Source organism: Rhinolophus ferrumequinum, chromosome 18, assembly GCF_004115265.2.
Source record: "Rhinolophus ferrumequinum isolate MPI-CBG mRhiFer1 chromosome 18, mRhiFer1_v1.p, whole genome shotgun sequence".
Classification (NCBI taxonomy): Eukaryota; Metazoa; Chordata; class Mammalia; order Chiroptera; family Rhinolophidae; genus Rhinolophus; species Rhinolophus ferrumequinum.
The window spans coordinates 25408113-25425545 of record NC_046301.1 but is presented as its reverse complement, the minus strand read 5'-3'; the positions used below and the strand labels follow the sequence as shown (position 1 = coordinate 25425545).

General features: G+C 36.9%; 1 protein-coding gene across 1 annotated transcript; it reads left to right on the top strand.

The window, feature by feature from the left end:
• The first annotated feature begins 2512 nt into the window (after positions 1-2512).
• Positions 2513-11342, top strand: FGA (fibrinogen alpha chain). Its single transcript, XM_033135221.1, has 6 exons — positions 2513-2639; positions 4547-4672; positions 5156-5339; positions 6680-6825; positions 7393-8530; positions 9331-11342. Exons 1-6 carry the CDS (start codon positions 2586-2588, stop codon positions 10038-10040), a joined length of 2358 nt encoding a protein of 785 aa, XP_032991112.1. The 5' UTR covers positions 2513-2585; the 3' UTR covers positions 10041-11342.
• The last annotated feature ends 6091 nt before the right edge of the window (positions 11343-17433 follow it).

Genomic DNA, 17433 nt, shown 5'->3' with positions numbered 1-17433 from the left:
AAGAGAAATACAGTGTGACAGCATGAAGCAAGGTTAAGAAAAGTTCTTTTTTTCCCTCCTCACTTCCATAAGTGCATTTCGGAATCATTTCTGTGTATTTTAGGAAATTCTCATTTTCTCTCTTCAGCTATAACTTCCAGGAAAGCCATCTGGAATCAGGGTATTGATGAGTTCTAAAAATAAAAGTCCCATTAATTATTCTTGCCTAGATCATCATACCAATTTACTCACCTATCACAGTAAGCAACATGGTTAATAACAAACTTTTTTGCAACACCATTGAAAAGCAGAGGACAAGTAGAGAAAATCGGACAGACAAAGCAAGTAGCCTTGCCAATATTATCCAGTTAATCCTCTAGAGGCAGTGTCTGTTGTAAAAACCTGAGGCACAGGCCCGGAAAGGGTATTTTAAGTACCAGAATCTCCTACATTTTTATAATTCAGGCATTTCAAAATTTAGACATTAATTTTAGTACTTTCCAATGTGCACTTAATACTGTTGTAATAAAATATTTCCTGTCCAAGTACCATTATCTCCTTGTTATTAAAACAATAATAAATGTACAGTTTCATATAGATTTTTATGCTAAAAGACACAGTAAGTATTTCTCAAAAACATCTTGCATTTGTAGGCCTGAATTAAATCTGATCGCTTAAGGAACATTTTACGCAAAGCAATGCAGAAATGATATATCACTCTCTTCTCTGTTCTTTGAATATGCCTCGCAAATTTTCCCATTGTTTTGTATTAGATATAATCATATGAAATTTCAGATGTTCATCATTTTAATCTACACAAATGTCAATTCTATAAGGTTTAACTTCCTCGCTGCAAGTGTATTTGATTTCCTCACCAACTATAAGCAAGTTGAAGGTACCAGATTGTCCATTATTTACCTTTCTATTTGAAGAACATAGCATGAGGACTGACAAATAGTAGACATATTATAAATGGTTGTTACATCTAAACATATGGATTAGGAAGTAAACTGCTCTAAAAATTCAGTAAATTTAAAGTCAATTGGTCAAGAAAAGAATGTTCCTCTGTTTCCCTGGGATGTATTCCAGGAAAGGACAAATACCTCATTCAAAAGAAAGCTGAGAGTTTTTGTTTTGTTTTGTTTTGTTTGTATTTTTAAGGTATGTTTACAAAATGGCAAATATTTAGAGTGACTGGCTGTATATTTTATTTATAGTGGAACCCACTTATGCTTTCTTGCTCAGTGAGAGGCCACACCTTTTGGGGAGAATATAAAGACCAATAAAATATGTCAATTCTCAAGTTTATGATCTAGTGGAGGAGATGGACAACACTCCAATAATGCTAAATGCGCAAATGGTGCATGGCCTAAAGAAGTATGGAAGAACAAGAGATTGTTTCTATTTGGAAAGATGAAGTCAGATACTACGTAAGGTGTCTGGCAAAGTGCTCAGCACTTAGTAAATACTCAATAAATATTAGCTATTACTATAATCAGGATTGACTTCACACAGGAAACAGAATTGGAGGCAAGGTAAAATTTATAGGCAAATTACAGTATGCCCAGTGAAACAGGCGTTTCAGGTAAACCAAAAACAACAAAAAAAAGTTTTAGTTTTGCATGGGACATACTTACAATAAAATGTGTTTGTTGTTTATCTGAAATTCAAATCTAAGTGGGCATCCTGGGTTTTTATTTGCTGAAGATGGCAATTCTTAGCCAAGAAAAGTTTTGCTATGGCGATGAAGAGCAGAGAAAGTAAATTACCATGTCCAAAGGCATAGAAACAGGAGAGAAATGGTGTTTTTCATGGCACTTTATGTTCTCTAATAATTGTTAACACTTACTGAGTACTGTACTTAATATGTGGCAATCATTACTCTGAGGGCTTTACAGGCTTAATTCATGTATTCTTCATAAAAACGTGTGGTAAGTTATCATTATCCCCATTTTAAAAATGAGGAATCTGAGGCATAAAGAGGTAAAGCAGTGCATTCAAAAGCACAGAACTGGCAAATGATGTGGCTGGGATTGTGGCTGGGATGCTTGGATCCAGGGGCTGCTGTCATAACCATTTTGGATAGAGGAAAATAATTCGTTTAAGTTAAGCTTTTAGAAGCTCATCAAGGGCAGACTATCAACACAGTCATTTTTTAAAAGTCAGATCATCCAACCATAATTCCTACATAAAGTGCAATGTCATTTGTCAAATCTCTGCTTTAAAGTGGGCTACTGCTAGCCTGCTTCAGCCTCTCTCCATATTCCTTCAGGTACGCAAGTCTAGGTCTGTCCTCCTATGTTCACCTTTGGATTTCCAAAGTCACCTTGTTCCTGGAATGTGGGATCTTCCCCGAACTGCTGCTTTCTTTGCAACAACTTATTGAAAGCAAACAAGCGTGGGCGAATTGAGCAAGAACTTCTGGAACACCAACCTTGGAGAAGGAGCAAGGAATGTAGAGTGAATGTTGACCATCTAAACAGGACAACGGTAATGATTAATCCCATCTCCTGCAGATTTAAATGGGATGGGACCTGGGAGTTGACACAATCCTCTTTTCTTGCAGCTGGATTGCTGCTCATGAGCCAGTCCCACCCACAGAAAAGATGTTTTCCATGAGGATCTTCTGCTTGGTCCTGAGTGTGGTGGGAACAGTTTGGGTATGGTCCTCTTTATTTTCTCTTTTTTCTTTCTCTCTAGTGTTTATTCCACAAAGAGCTTGACAGTCTGAGTCAGTCTTATATATGTCTTCATACACTGTTAGCTTTCTAAGCTCTGGGCCCTGCAGGCCAGTTTGTAGATGGGCCTGACACCTCAAGAATACAGGGTAATATGACCCTAAGGGGCAGACTTACCCGGACCAAAGTGTACAAATTCACAGAGGAAGTTTTAATATCTGTAACTCGGTCTTACAACATTTTTTTTAAGGGAAAAAATCTTTGCCATCTTTGTTGCTATAAAGCCTCGAGATAGTTAATGCTAGCTAACAGAACAAAACATTCGCATGGTGAGAGTTTTGAAAATTCTTGATATTTGCCCATAATAAGCAGAACAGTAGTTTAATACAGTTTTTTCTGAAAGGTTGTTTTTGTGTTTCTTTTGAGACAAATAAAAAGCAAATTAGTTGTCTTTGCAAACACATTACATAGCAAAGTCAGAAGAGATTAACTGATAAACCCATATGCTTTTTTGGGAAGCAATTGTATTCTTTTAAGCTAATTACTAACTATTGCAATGATTCCTAAAGTTTGACTCCAGAAACCTACAGGAAAGAAGAGAAACTTAATTCAATAAGGTTTTTGATCTTATAAAAACATGATAAATATGTTTTAGAAAGTCAGTTACATCCAGTCTGTGAATAATTTCAGTTTATTTCTTTCCCTTCACCACTCATAATTCCTAATACCAGAGCAGAAGAAAACTAAAGAGAACTTCTAACTTAATTTTCTCTCTCATAATAAAACAATAACTAAACATTTTTAAGGGAAATAAAACTAACATCATTTGCTAAGATGATATTTTGGATAAGGCATAACTTTCAGTTATTTCTCCCTGTTACTGGCATAAATACAATTTAATTTTTGCTTGTTTTTTTTTGTTATGCCATTTAATTATGAAGTATGTTTGAATTTATAATTTTATTTCTTAGACAAATAGATTATACTTGTTCCTTTAGATAAGTTGTTCTTGATTGCTAGAATTAGTATTATTCTTATTTGGTTTTTTTTTTTAAATGAGACAACAAATATTAACTAATTATAAAAATAAACTTTCTGAGATTAAAATAGTCGTAGCAAAAATCTTTGTAAGTTGGTGGCACAAAATAAAAATAGCCAAAATCTAAAACCCACATTGATTTATTAGAATATAAAATCTTGTTGGAAGAATATTTTTATCTTATTTCACCCCATAGATCACAATAGATCTAATTGTAAGGTGTTCAAAAGAGTTGTCAGTCATAGACCATTATTTTTTCTTTCAGTTTACTTTTCCTCATTTCAGTTAAAAAGATACCATTACATGAGTGAGCAAACTAAAAAGCTTTTCTGAGTCTGAACTGGACACATTTGTGTTCTTAGTATATACTTGCTCAAATTATGAACCCATAAGGTCATCATAGAAACTTAAAGGACAGACTTTAAGCAAAGATAGTGTAGGCTTTTTCCTACTGAAACAGGAATTATAGGAGAAAGGATTCTTTGATTTTTTTTCAATTATCTTTCTATCTCCAGATATCAATGAAAATTAAAAGGTAAATTTTAACTCATTTTGTAGATTCACATAATTTTTCTTTTATAATGGAGACTTTAAAAGGCCTACCATTTGCTCAATGCTTGTTTAGTGTCAAACTCGGTTAAGAAATGTGTACCCTTTATCTCTTTCAGTTCTCACAACTTCATAAAATGGGTATTAGGATATTCATCCAAAGGATAAGAAACCTGAAGTTTATAGTGGCCCCAAAGCTGGTGCTGTTAATCTTTGGGAGAGGCCATCTTCTTTGAGTTTGACAAGCATGTCAATGTCTCTTTTCCTGCTTAATGTTGTTCTCTTCTGTTAATCTTTAAAGTCTGGAGAGACCCAAGAAGGTGAATTTCTAGCTGAAGGAGGAGGTGTGCGTGGCCCCAGACTTGGGGAAAGACAGCAATCTGCCTGCAGAGAGAGAGACTGGCCCTTCTGCTCTGATGACGACTGGGTGAGCAGTGGGCTTGGGGAACGACACAATCCTTCCTTGCTGGGCTAGAAGTGTGCACAGCCTGACCACTTAGGTCACAGGAAACGTTTTCAATGGAAAAAAATCAAATAGCTCCTTACACGTCAAATTAAAGAAGGCAAATGGAAAGGAATGTAGTCCTGAGAGCACTGTTTAAATTACTTTCAAATCTCTGGGTCATTAGTGGGATTAAGAGATTGGCTTTTAATTCCATGTACAGGTGGATACAAGGAACCTGATTATTAGGCTTCAAGGTTTCACTGGGCCTAATTTATGGTTAAATGGGCCCTCTTTCCAGAATTTCCTTATGATCGCTGATTAGCCCGTTCAAACGACTTTTAAATCAATAGATAATCTGAAGAGATTGGGGAAGAAAGCAATGGGAGCGGCAAGGAAACCTTTAAAATTGTACTGGAGCCAAGAGATAGACCCTTAATGTAATTATTTTTTTCTCTTCACTTTCAGAACCAAAAATGCCCTTCTGGCTGCAGGATGAAAGGGTTGATCGATGAAGTCAATCAAGATTTTACAAACAGAATAAATAAGCTCAAAAATTCACTATTTGAATATCAGAAGAACAATAAGGACTCTAATTCAGTGACCAGAAATATAATGGAAATTTTGAGAGGGGATTTTGCCAGCGGTAATCGTAAGTATTACGTATTTGATGCTTTGACTTTATAGTATACAACAGAAGAAACAACATCAAAAATCCTAAATAAATATAATATCTTCGTATAGCAACTGCAATTTTATTCCAAAGCACTTAGTGTAGAGACACATCCTTTATGATATCCCTAAATTTTTAAGGAGGGGCTAGTAATTTTGTTATTTTAATAATGTAAAAAAAACACATCATCTTAGAATTGTTGAAGATCACACTGTAAGACAGAATTTTGGATTGAAAGCTGAATTAAAGTGTTTTCTTTTTGAAGAGTGTATACTAAAAATAAGATGGGCCCAACCTTTTGAGTAGATATTTTTGTTTCACAGGAGACATATTATGTTACAGAGGAAGAAACTGAGAGGGCAAGGGACTTGCATAAAGACACAAAGCTGTCATGTGATAGAACTGAGAGTTCAACCCACAGACTCCACTAAGCTGATTATATAGTTTTTTGGGTTTTTTAAATTTTAAATATAGAACCATGTTATAGCTTTCTCACAGGACAAGGGCTAGGTCTCATTAGAACCAGGAAACACTGGGTTTGCTCTGGACGTGGGCAGCAAATTTAGTGAGGCCCCAGTTCCTGAAGACTTATTTGACCCTTTAGATCAGGGGTGTCCAAACTTTTTTCAACGTTTTTTCCCAAGGGCCATATGTGGTAAAATACACAAACAGCCGGGCCACTCACTCGAGGTGAAGCACGTATTGCCTCACTGGTTTATTTAAGTAAACTCAATATATTTTTGGAATTTGCTGCGGGCCAATGAACAATGGATTGTGGATTGCAGCTGGCCGGCAGGCCTCAGTTTGGACACCCCTGCTTTAGATCTTCAGGAGACACTTGACTAATTTAAAATCAACGGTACAACAGTAACTGAAAAGTGAATGATCCTGTTGACACAAAAAAAAATCTTAGGAACGATTTCAAATGTATAGATAGGAAGAAAACCTCATTTAAAACATCTAAGAACATATTCAAGTCCCGTGATAAAAGATGTGATGAAATAATAGGAATGTGATCAAACTGATTATTTTATTTCCTAAATACACCTTTAAAATTACAAAAATATTTCTTCCTCTGCCTTTATTTGGATTACTAATTTCTAGTAGGACACTTTAATTGACATCGTGGATGATTGCAGGATATAACATTGACCAAAATTCAAATGCCTCCTAGATTTAAAACTCACAAATTAAATACCCATAGACAAAACTATTATCAATATAAAATGGGAATAATTATAAGTAAGTTTCCTTCTTTGGCTGGCTATTACATGCAAATCACTCAGCAGCTACTTCAATATCCATATTTTCTATTTTAGACAATGATAATATATATAGCCAAGTGTCAGAAGATCTGAGAAACAGAATTGAGGTCTTGAAGCGCAAAGTCACAGAACAAGTACAGCATATCCAGCTTCTGCAGAAAAATGTCAGGAATCAGCTGGTAGATATGAAACGACTGGAGGTAAGGAAGTATGTGGCTCTGTCACCAGATTTCCTTATTTTTGAATAGCAGGGGAAAGGAAGGCAATAGAGCAAAGTGTTATATAGCCATTGTCTACCTACAGTATAGGTATTATGAACCCCACTCTATAGATGAAGAAAAAAGCTCATAGACAGTAAGTGAATTTTCCCAGGGCACATAGTCTATTTCAAAAGCATGTATTCAATCTTTTCTTGTCCTATGCAAAGCTTTGACACTGCCATGCCTCTGAGTCTTCAGTCTCAATCTCACAGGAGATCACTTCACTAGTATTTCCTTTCAGAGGGAATAGCAACTTACTCTTGATTTGTTCTAAGTTAAATCCAAATAGTTCCTATTGCTTCTCCTGACTAACCTTACAACCCCCAATATCTCTTCTACTAAGGACACTACATAAATAGAAAATAAAGCGTTGGTTGGTAGGTCTTCAAGTCCAGGAAATGAAAACAGTGTCCAAGAGATAAATAAATGAACTACTAAGAACTCAATAGACATCATTTATTTATTTACCTGTACCTTTTTTCTTTATCTTTCTCTCCATCTCCCTAGGTGGACATTGATATTAAGATCCGATCTTGCAAAGGGTCATGCAGTAGGGCTATATCACGTGAGATAGAGCTAGTGGACTATGAAGATCAGCAGAAGCAACTTGAACAGGTCATTGCCAAAGATTTACTTCCCTCTAGAGAAAAGCAGTACTTACCAGTGTTAAAAATGAACCCCACTTCGGCGTTTGTTCCCGGAGAGTTCAAGAGTCAGCTTCAGAAGTCCTCTCCAGAGTGGAAAACACTAACGGAATTGCGGCAGACCAAAATGGTGTTAGAGAAGTCTGGTCCTGCTGGAGATGTTCGAGGAGACTCTGCATCTCACGGAACAGGATCAGCACCTGAAAACCCCAGGAACCCCGGACCTGGTAGTACTGGAAATCGGAAGCCTGGGAGCTCTAGACCTGGTGGTGGTGGGCCTGGAAGTTTTAGGCCAGAGAGCTCAGGGCATGGAAACACCAGGCCTACCAACCCAGACTGGGGCACATTTGAAGAGGTTTCAGGAAGCACAAGTCTAGGGACAAAAAAAGAGTACCCAACAGGTAAACTGGTATCTTCTGAGGGAAGTAAAGAACTTCTGATTGCTGATGAGAAGGTCATCTCTGGTAGACCAACATCCAGTCGTCATTCATGTTCTAAAACCATTACTAAGATTATTGTAGGTGCTGATGGTCGCGAACAAGTGACCAAAGAAGTGGTAACTTCTGAAGATGGTTCTGACTGTGGTGGCATACCTGATTTAGACTCGTTCCATACTTTGTCCGGCAAGGGTAGCCTAGATGATTTCCGTCGTAGGCACCCTGATGATGCTGCTTTCTTTGGCCTTGACTCAACTGGAAAAGCATTCTCTGAGTTCAGGGAGTCTGACCGTAGGACCCAGTCTATGGGCTCAGCATCTGACAGGAACACAGACTTAAGGGACATCAGCTCTCACCACTATGGTGTACCTGAGCTCCCTCCCAGTGGTAAAACTTCAAGGCACAGCAAAATTGTAACCAGTAGCATGACTTCCAGCAAAGGAGACTCCACATATGAAAGCAAGATCTATAGAATGGGAGAGGAGGCTGGAAGTGAAGCACATCTTGACATCAGAGAAGCGCAAACCACCAAGAAAAGTCGTGCTAAAGCTCGCCCTGCCAGAGGTATTGGCACTTCTCCTTTGGGGAAGCCTTCCCTGACCCCCTAGACTAAGTTCATTATTCTTGCAATGTACTCTCATAGCACCTTGCACTTCTTTCCGAGCCCTCTATCATGCTTTATTAAAATTACAGGGTTTTTTTTTTCGTTTCTTTTTGTGCAAGACTGTAAGTTCCATGGGGGCAGGGACTTCGTTCATCGTGCTCATCTCTGTATTCTCAAATGCCTAACAGTGCAGAGGGTCACTATTCAATAAATGCATGTTAAATGAATGAATGAATCCCTCTGAAACTCGATTTTGAGTTTGTTTAACCAAATTCTTTTACCTTTCAAAATGTGCGTTGTTGGAATTGTCACCCAATGTATTGATCGTATTTTTAGAGTGCATCGCAGTTAAAATTGAGATCAGGTTAAAAACAAGCTATATTAATACCAAAGGATGCTTAGTTATCTTTCCTGGTTATTTATTATTAATCAGTACATGCAAGTAAAATTCCAAATCCATTGAAGAAAATCCCCTTTGCAATTTGTGGGTGTAAATGCCAATCACTTGCATACGTTTCATTTCAGTGTTAAGTGCATCCTTTCTTCATGGAGGGAAGGAAGGCAGGAGGGATGGAAAGTAGGAAGGAAGGAAGGAAGGAAGAAAGGAAGGAAGGAAATAAGGAAGGTAGGAAAGAGAGGAAGGAAGGAAGGAGAGGAAGGGAAAGGAAACCAGAATCTGCCTTCATTTAATCTGGGCCATACCTATCTTTGTAAAGTTGATGACAGTAACTTCTTCCAACCAGCTTAATTTTTTTTTTAGACTGTGATGATGTCCTCCAAACACATCCTTCAGGTGCCCAAAGTGGCATATTCAATATCAAGCTACCGGGATCCAGTAAGATTTTTTCTGTTTATTGCGATCAAGAGACCGGTTTGGGAGGATGGCTTTTGATCCAGCAAAGAATGAATGGATCACTGAATTTTAACCGGACGTGGCAAGACTACAAGAGAGGTTTCGGCAGCCTGGATGACAAGGGGGAAGGAGAATTCTGGCTAGGCAACGAGTACATCCACTTACTAACCCTGAGGGGCTCTGTCCTTCGGATTGAATTAGAGGACTGCGCTGGGAACCAGGTTTACGCAGAATATCGCTTGAGGGTAGGCTCAGAGGCAGAAGGCTATGCCCTGCACGTTTCCTCCTATGAGGGCACTGCGGGTGATGCTCTGATACAGGGTTCTGTAGAGGAGGGGACAGAGTACACTTCTCACGCTGGCATGCAGTTCAGCACCTTTGACAGGGATGCAGACCAGTGGGAAGAGAACTGTGCGGAAGTCTATGGAGGAGGCTGGTGGTACAACAACTGCCAAGCGGCCAACCTCAATGGCATCTATTACCCTGGGGGCTTCTATGACCCAAGGAATAACAGTCCTTATGAGATTGAAAATGGAGTGATCTGGGGCCCCTTCAGAGGAGCAGATTATTCCCTCAGGGCTGTTCGCATGAAAATCAGGCCCTTTGTGACCCAGTAGGCTGAAAGAGTGGAAGTGAGAGCATTTGGGTTTTTGTTTGTTTGTCTAGTGAAGTGAAGGAAAAACAAGGAAGACAAAAAAATTACCGAAAAAATTACCAGGTGCTATTTTATTATTCTTTGTACTGTAGTTAAATGTAACTGAGATATATTAGTGCTTTAAAAAATAAAGTTATATGGGTGGTTTTTGTAATCTTTAAAATAGCTCTGTGAGTTTTAAAATTCCTATAAAGATACACCAAGGGACATTCAGTACACCAGGACGAGAGAGGCAGATAAAAGCTCCTCTCTGCAGTTCTTAAGGGTGTTGTTTTCAGAACTTCCCTTCCCACACCATTCAAAGTCATAGGGCATTGTAAAGTAAATAAGTTATTTTATCCATTCTATTTGAATGATTTTAAACCAATATTTAAGTTGCAAAGCACTAAGATGAACAATGGCTGGCTTTTGTAGATGAATTTACGAACTATTTTTATCTCTTGGCAAGCAAATTCAGAAAGGCAGGGGAAGCATGTTTTTTTCTTAATAGAAATAGAAACCTATTCCTAAGTCTTCCAATGAAGACCACAATGCACACTTAATTTTCCCCCCAGAGTCTAACCAATTTCTTTCAAAAATACCTGGAAAAAAATGAATTTAAAATTTTTTCAATATTTACAAGTATTCCCCAAACAGATGGCATTTACACATTGATAAATAATCCCCACAGCAATCATTGCACTTCATTTTGTATCAATCATAAAGTATAGTCTGTGATACATTAGTTGTTATTAAAGACGTTTGTTTGAAAGCATCTCACTAAATATGATCTATACTACATGCATACATTTAACACATTTACATTGGTCAGTATTTTATTTTGATCTAAGTTGCATCTTTGATTTTTGTGACCTTGTCTCCTGCTTCCAGGTTTTAACTTACATTCTCTTCTGGTGAGAACAACTTGCCATTTACCCTTGAAAACGTATTGAAACATCCCAAGCACATTGGGATCCCAGTACATTGCCTTCTCTTGCATAGTTTCTATTCCAATGTAACTGGATCTTTTCTCCTCGGAAGGATAGAAAGAAGAGAGGGAGGGAGGAAAAGAGGAAGGGGGCTAGGACTAAGTACCAGAACCCAAGGAGCAGAGGGAAGGTGAGCATAAGAGCTTGCCAGTGAGTCACACGTGAAGCCCCAGTATTCTTGCATTTCCTCACGTGCAGTTAAAAATTCTGGGTACAAATAAGTGATATACCTTCAACTCTTTGGATACTTGGATAGGAACTTCTTCAGAATTAAAAGAAGTTTCATTTATTTTAGACATCGGAGTCCCATGTTATCTCTATGCCCACCCCATTGACACTCACACACATGCCTACACAGAATTGTATTGTCCAGAATGTCACACTATTGGGGACAGAATCAGGTCCCAAAATGAAAGTGACTTTGAATGTGATGGTCCATTCCTTATTTATTTCGAAGGCTTTGAGTTTTTTAGCAAAGAATAGGTAACTTCTTTTAATTTAAAAATCAGTAGCCAATATTATTATAAACAGTAACCAATAGTAGAATCATGATAATTGAGCTACAGTTTGGGTGTGAGAACAGACACCGAACATCTTTTCCATTTTACCTAATTTAACTTATTGCTCTATGTCCCTTATTCCTGAAATTAAATATTAATTCAGTTTCTCTGACTCTTATTCACTTGGAAGCCCACTTTAACTTTGTTTTCATTTGGTTACCACTCTCTTGAAACTGCTCTTCTTAAATCAACGAGAACTTTGTAGTTCTAAATTTAATGTCATGTATTCAAGCCTCTTCCTGTTTAACCTCTTTGAATCATCTGTTATTGTTGTCCCCGTCCTTCTTCAATCTGTATTTTCTCTTGTTTCTGATACACCACTCCCATCTGTTGCACCTTTGTCAGTCTTTTTAACTGGCAATTTTTTTCTTAGACCACCCCTTAAATGTAGGAGTCTCTCATTACAAGAATATTAGGACGTATTTTTATCAGTTGGGAGTCGGTTTGACCTATGTGGCTTATATAAGATGGAAGCTCATTTCTTGTTTACAGAAATATCTACAGGAATGTGTCCCCACAGTGTATTCAGGAAGACATTATCTTAATGAATGGCTTCTATCCTCAAGTTTACTTCATGGTTCAAACATCATGTCCTGTAGAAATCTGGAAAAAAGAGGAAAGACAGAATGGAAAATGAGTACCTTCTTTCTTTTAAGGGACTTTTCCTGGATTTTCCGTCCAAACTTTCACTTACATCTCATTAGTCATAGCTTAGTCCCAAAGACATACATAACTGCCAGAGAGTCTCAGACAGCTGACTGTTAGCTTAGATACAAGGCTATCCTAATTAAAGTAGGATTCTCCTACTAAGGAGGAGAGGGGAGAATTGACATTGAGGTAGGCAATTTTAGCAGTCTTAACTTAACTGGACATCTAATCTCTCTTAACCTCTTGCTTTACCACCATTTTTTAAATTCCTTCATTCTCCACAAAACTATCTTAAAAAAAAATAAATCCAATCACGTCTACTCATTCTACGAGTATATTTTCTCCTTGGTTGATTTGACAATCACCCTTAGCTTTGATTACCACCAATAGGTCGATGATAGCCAAATCTAAAACTTCATCCTTGACATTCAGATCCATAATTTCAACCAATACTGAACAGGTCCAGTGAGATATTTCTCATTTATATGCCTGAGATTGAACTAACTACCTTCTCATCAAAACCTGTTGCCTCTTTTCTATTTCTTATCCCTGTCAGAGGCATCATTAGCCCTCCAGTTTTGTAATCTAGAAAATCTGGGACCCTTCTCAGCTTCTGCTTTTCCTTTAATTCCTATACCCAATCTATTCCCAAACTATCTTCTACTCTAAAATTGGCATTCTTATAGCACTTTTATGTTCTTATGTTACCTTGTGTTAATCTTGTCTCATTTGGGCTATTTAACAGTCGCTTCACCTCTTGCTTTACCACCATTCTTTTGTTTCTTCATTTTCCACAAAGTCACCTTTAAAAAACAAATCAAATCAAGTCTTTCTCTTGTTTAAGGCCTTATCTTAAGGATGAGTTAAAACAAAACAAAAGAACAAACAAAACAAAACAGAAACAAGACTCAGATACAGAGAACAAACTGATGGTTGCCAGCAGGAAGGGGGGTGGGGGAATGAGTGAAAAAGGTGAAGGAATAAGAAGTACAAACTGGCAGTTATAAAATAAATAAGCCATGCACAGGATATAATGCACAGGAGAGGGAACATAGTCAATAATATTGTAATAATTATGTATGGTGACAAATGGTTTCGATACTTATCGTTGTGATCACATCACAAGGTATATAAATGTAGAACCAATATGTTATACACTTGAAACTAATAAAATATTGCGTGTCAACCGGTCTTTAATAAAAATATATATATAGAGAAAAACCTCTTAGCTTTTCATATAAGCTCTTTCATAGATTGGTCTTTTTTCAACCTCTACAGTCATTTACTCTACATTTCAATCAATTACTCACTGATATTGGAATAGCAGGTTCTTTAATGATTCTGTGACTTTCCATATATTGCCTAGAAGCCGCCCATTCATCCCTTAAAATACAGCTCAATAGCATTCCTTCTGTGAATTCCTGCCATGGAACATAGAACCAGGAATTGTTCTCTGGGCCCTCGTAGTTCTTGTTCATATCTCAAAAATACATAGTTGATCTCTAACTCGAACATATTGATTTATTTTATATGACACTAGATTGTAAATTCCTTTAGGCCAGAGCTCATGTCTGTAGTGTTTACTGCCCTATGTAAGAATGTCTCACCCATTCCAAGATTATACGATAAATATTTTTTTAATTTTCTTTTTTTAATAAAGGATTTTTATTAAAATATAGCTAACATGCAATAGTATATTAGTTTCAGATGTACACCATAGTTAATCAGCATTTATGTACCAGAAGAAGTGATCACCATGATAAGTCTAACAACCATTTGACACCATGAAATGCTATCACAATATTCTTCCCTATATTGTATTTTACATTTCATGATATTTGTTTTATATCTGTTAATTTGGACCTCTTATTCCCCTTCATCTTTTACCTCCCTTTCTTCAATTTTTCAATTACAGGTGATATTCAATATTATTTTATATTAGTTTCAGGTGTACAGCTTAGTGGTTAGACATTTGTATAATTTACGAAGTGATCCCCTGACTACTCTAGTAACCACCTGGCATTATACATAATTATTACCATATTATTGACTATGTTCCTTATACTTTACATCCCTATGATTATTTCATAACTACTAATTTGTACTTCTTAATCCCTTCACCTTTTCATACTGCCCCACAACCCCTCTCCCCTTTGGCAACCATCAGTTTCTTCCTTGAATCTATAAGTCTATTTCTGTTTCATTTGTTCATGTATTTTTTTCCTTCAGATTCTACATATAAGTGAGATCATATGGTATTTGTCTTTCTTTTTCTGACTTATTTCACTTAACATTATACTTTTTAAGTCCATCCATGTTTCCGCAAATGGTAAGATTTCATTCTTTTTTATGGCCAAGTATTATTCCATTATATATGCTATGTACCACACCTTCTTTATCCAATTGTCTATTAAGGGGAATTAGGTTGCTTCCATATCTTGGCTATTGTAAATAATGCTGCAATGAACCTAGGAGTGCATATATCTTTTCAAATTAGTGTTTAGATTTCTTCAAATAAATACCTAGAAGTAGAATTTCTGAGTCATAAGGTAGTTCCACTTTTCATTTTTTTAGGAACCTCCATACTGTTTTCTATAGTGGCTGTACCAATTTGCAATCCGACCAACAGTGGAGCAGGGTTCCCTTTTCTCCACATTTCCCTTGGTGTTTGTTGATTTATTAACAAAGGCCATTCTGACAGATGTGAGGTGATATCTCACTGTGATTTTAATTTGCATTTCTCTGATGATTAGTGGTGTCAAGAGCATCTTTTCATATGTCTATTGGCCATACACACGTAAGTTGTAGAAGTTTCTTTAAATATATTTATTGTCTTTTCCTTTTACATTTAAATATTTAATTAACCTAGAATTTATTTTAATATATTATGAAGAAGGTTTACTTTTGTTTTCTTGGGGACAGGTAGCCAGTTGTGCTGGGATTATTTATGAAAGTGTTCTCTGCCACTGGAATTTAAAGGCCAATTTTCTTAAATAAAACTTTCCTTGGATCGCTCTATAGACTCTCTGTCATGCAGGGTGTCATGTGGGGTCTCTGGTCCCGCTCCCCACATAAGAACACAGGACATGGTGAGGCCAAAAAGGAACACCCACGGAGCCATAGATAGGGGAGTCATACCATTATATTCTCACTGGCAGCTGGGTTGGAGACATAGGAAGCAGGAGCCACACTGTCCACAACCTGCCATCCTAACTGCAATCCGCGCTTGCCAGCCACCATTTTCTTGCTAGCCCCCCATTTCTCTGCTAGCGTAGCCACGGCAGTTATATTAGTGGCCCATGGCTCACTGGTTACAGCTGACGGCCAACTAGCCACAGCTGATGGCCATCCAATCACCGTTGATGGCCATTTACTACCTGAGCCAGCACCTTTCTATGTGAGGGTGAGAGCCTGGAAACTGCACGCCTGGCTCTGTCCCCACAATCTTCTGTGCTTATACTACCTTGCTCATCTTCATTTTTAAAGTATAGCTTTTGGATGAAGTATTCTCCCTCTTACTCTACACTTCCTTTTTTTTTTTTAAATATAGAAAAGTTTTACTTTCAATTTTTACTTTGTTTGTTCTAGGGGATACTTAGAAAAGACTTTAACTTCCAGTTAATTATTTTTTAGGAGGTTAGGATGAGTCATCTTTTATTTTTCATACCCCTGACTTCATGTGCAATTGGTGAGTAATCTTTTAATTATTAATTTCCAACTATTTCATAAGCTAGTTTAACCAATTATTTAATCCTGTTTTAGAATTTTTAAGGTATTCTTTGTGGACTGGTACATGATTTATTTTTGTAAATGTTTCATAGGCATGCAGAAGAATGTATATTTTTACATTTATAGTTTACAATATCTTATATTGCAAGCTTGTTGATGGTGTTGTTTAAATTTCTAGGATAATGATGCTGTAGTCCATAGGTAAACATGGGAGTATTGTGTATAGCACTTAATTTTAATTATTTTCTCAGTGGTATTACTGATCTAATTGTACTCTGTCGCAGGTTCCTCTTATAACCAAAATACATTTCGAATTTTAGCTAGCTGACATGAGTGGTGCAGCTGGTGAATCAGAACAAGATTCATTCAACCAAGTTCACTAATTTCCAATCATGTCTAGAAAAGCCTGAAAGAAAATGGCATCATATTAATAAAGTACATGCAGGTGGCAAGTATCATAAACTAAGTATTTGTTATACTTGAAGAAAGTAATACAACATTTACTGTTTGCTGAAACAGTTGAGATGTAGTAACATTTAGATTTTGGTAGCCATGAATATTATCCAAGTTGCTTTTAAGTAATGAAATTTACACAGAAACCATTTTGGAGATGTATTTCATTTATTTATTTATGCATTTATTAATTCACCTATATCCTGTTTTTAACTGAATCCCAAGTGCTTTTTAAATCTCATTTATGGAGAAAAATCTTTAATTAATGGGGGATGGGGATGGCAAGAGCCTTAAACATCAAAAAAAGGGAATAGTATGGTAAGGAATTTGCACCTGGGGAAGAGGTTCAAATTAATTCCTATACAAGAGCTGGACGTCATGTCTTCCATTTCCACATAGTACAAACGGCACTTCCAAACCACAGAGGTAAGAAAATTTAAGATAACCTGCCAAATTTGAGCTGATTAAGCAGTTGATTATCAAACAGTGGTCTCCTGTTCGTCAGCCTCCTGGGGAAGGTGGCTACGTGCTGATTGCAACAGATCATTCTGGAAAATATTTGCTAAATCCACCTTTGACTCTACCTACAATAGGTCAGTGACCTCAAGGTTGCAAAACTGCATTAAAGTATATCCTTTTGAGAGATAAAGCAAATGTAGCAAACAATTGGTGAATCTAGGTGAAGAACATAGAGGTAATCATTAAGCCATTCTTGTCATTTCTCTGTAAGACTGAAACTTTTTAAAATAAATAAAAACTTGTTGGAGAAATATAATTCAGTCAAAACTAAAACCCAATATCGCCTATTGGTCACATCTTGGGTGGGAGGAGAGAAAGGGTACAGTGGTTAATTTTGGTATCAGTTAAGACTATTTGCATAAGCGTATAACTCACCCAGTCTAATCACTTAAGACATAAAATATTTGAATAAACGGAGGCCAATATCATGTTCCTAATGTAAAAGGATGCAAACTTCAGTATTATCTTTATTAGTAAA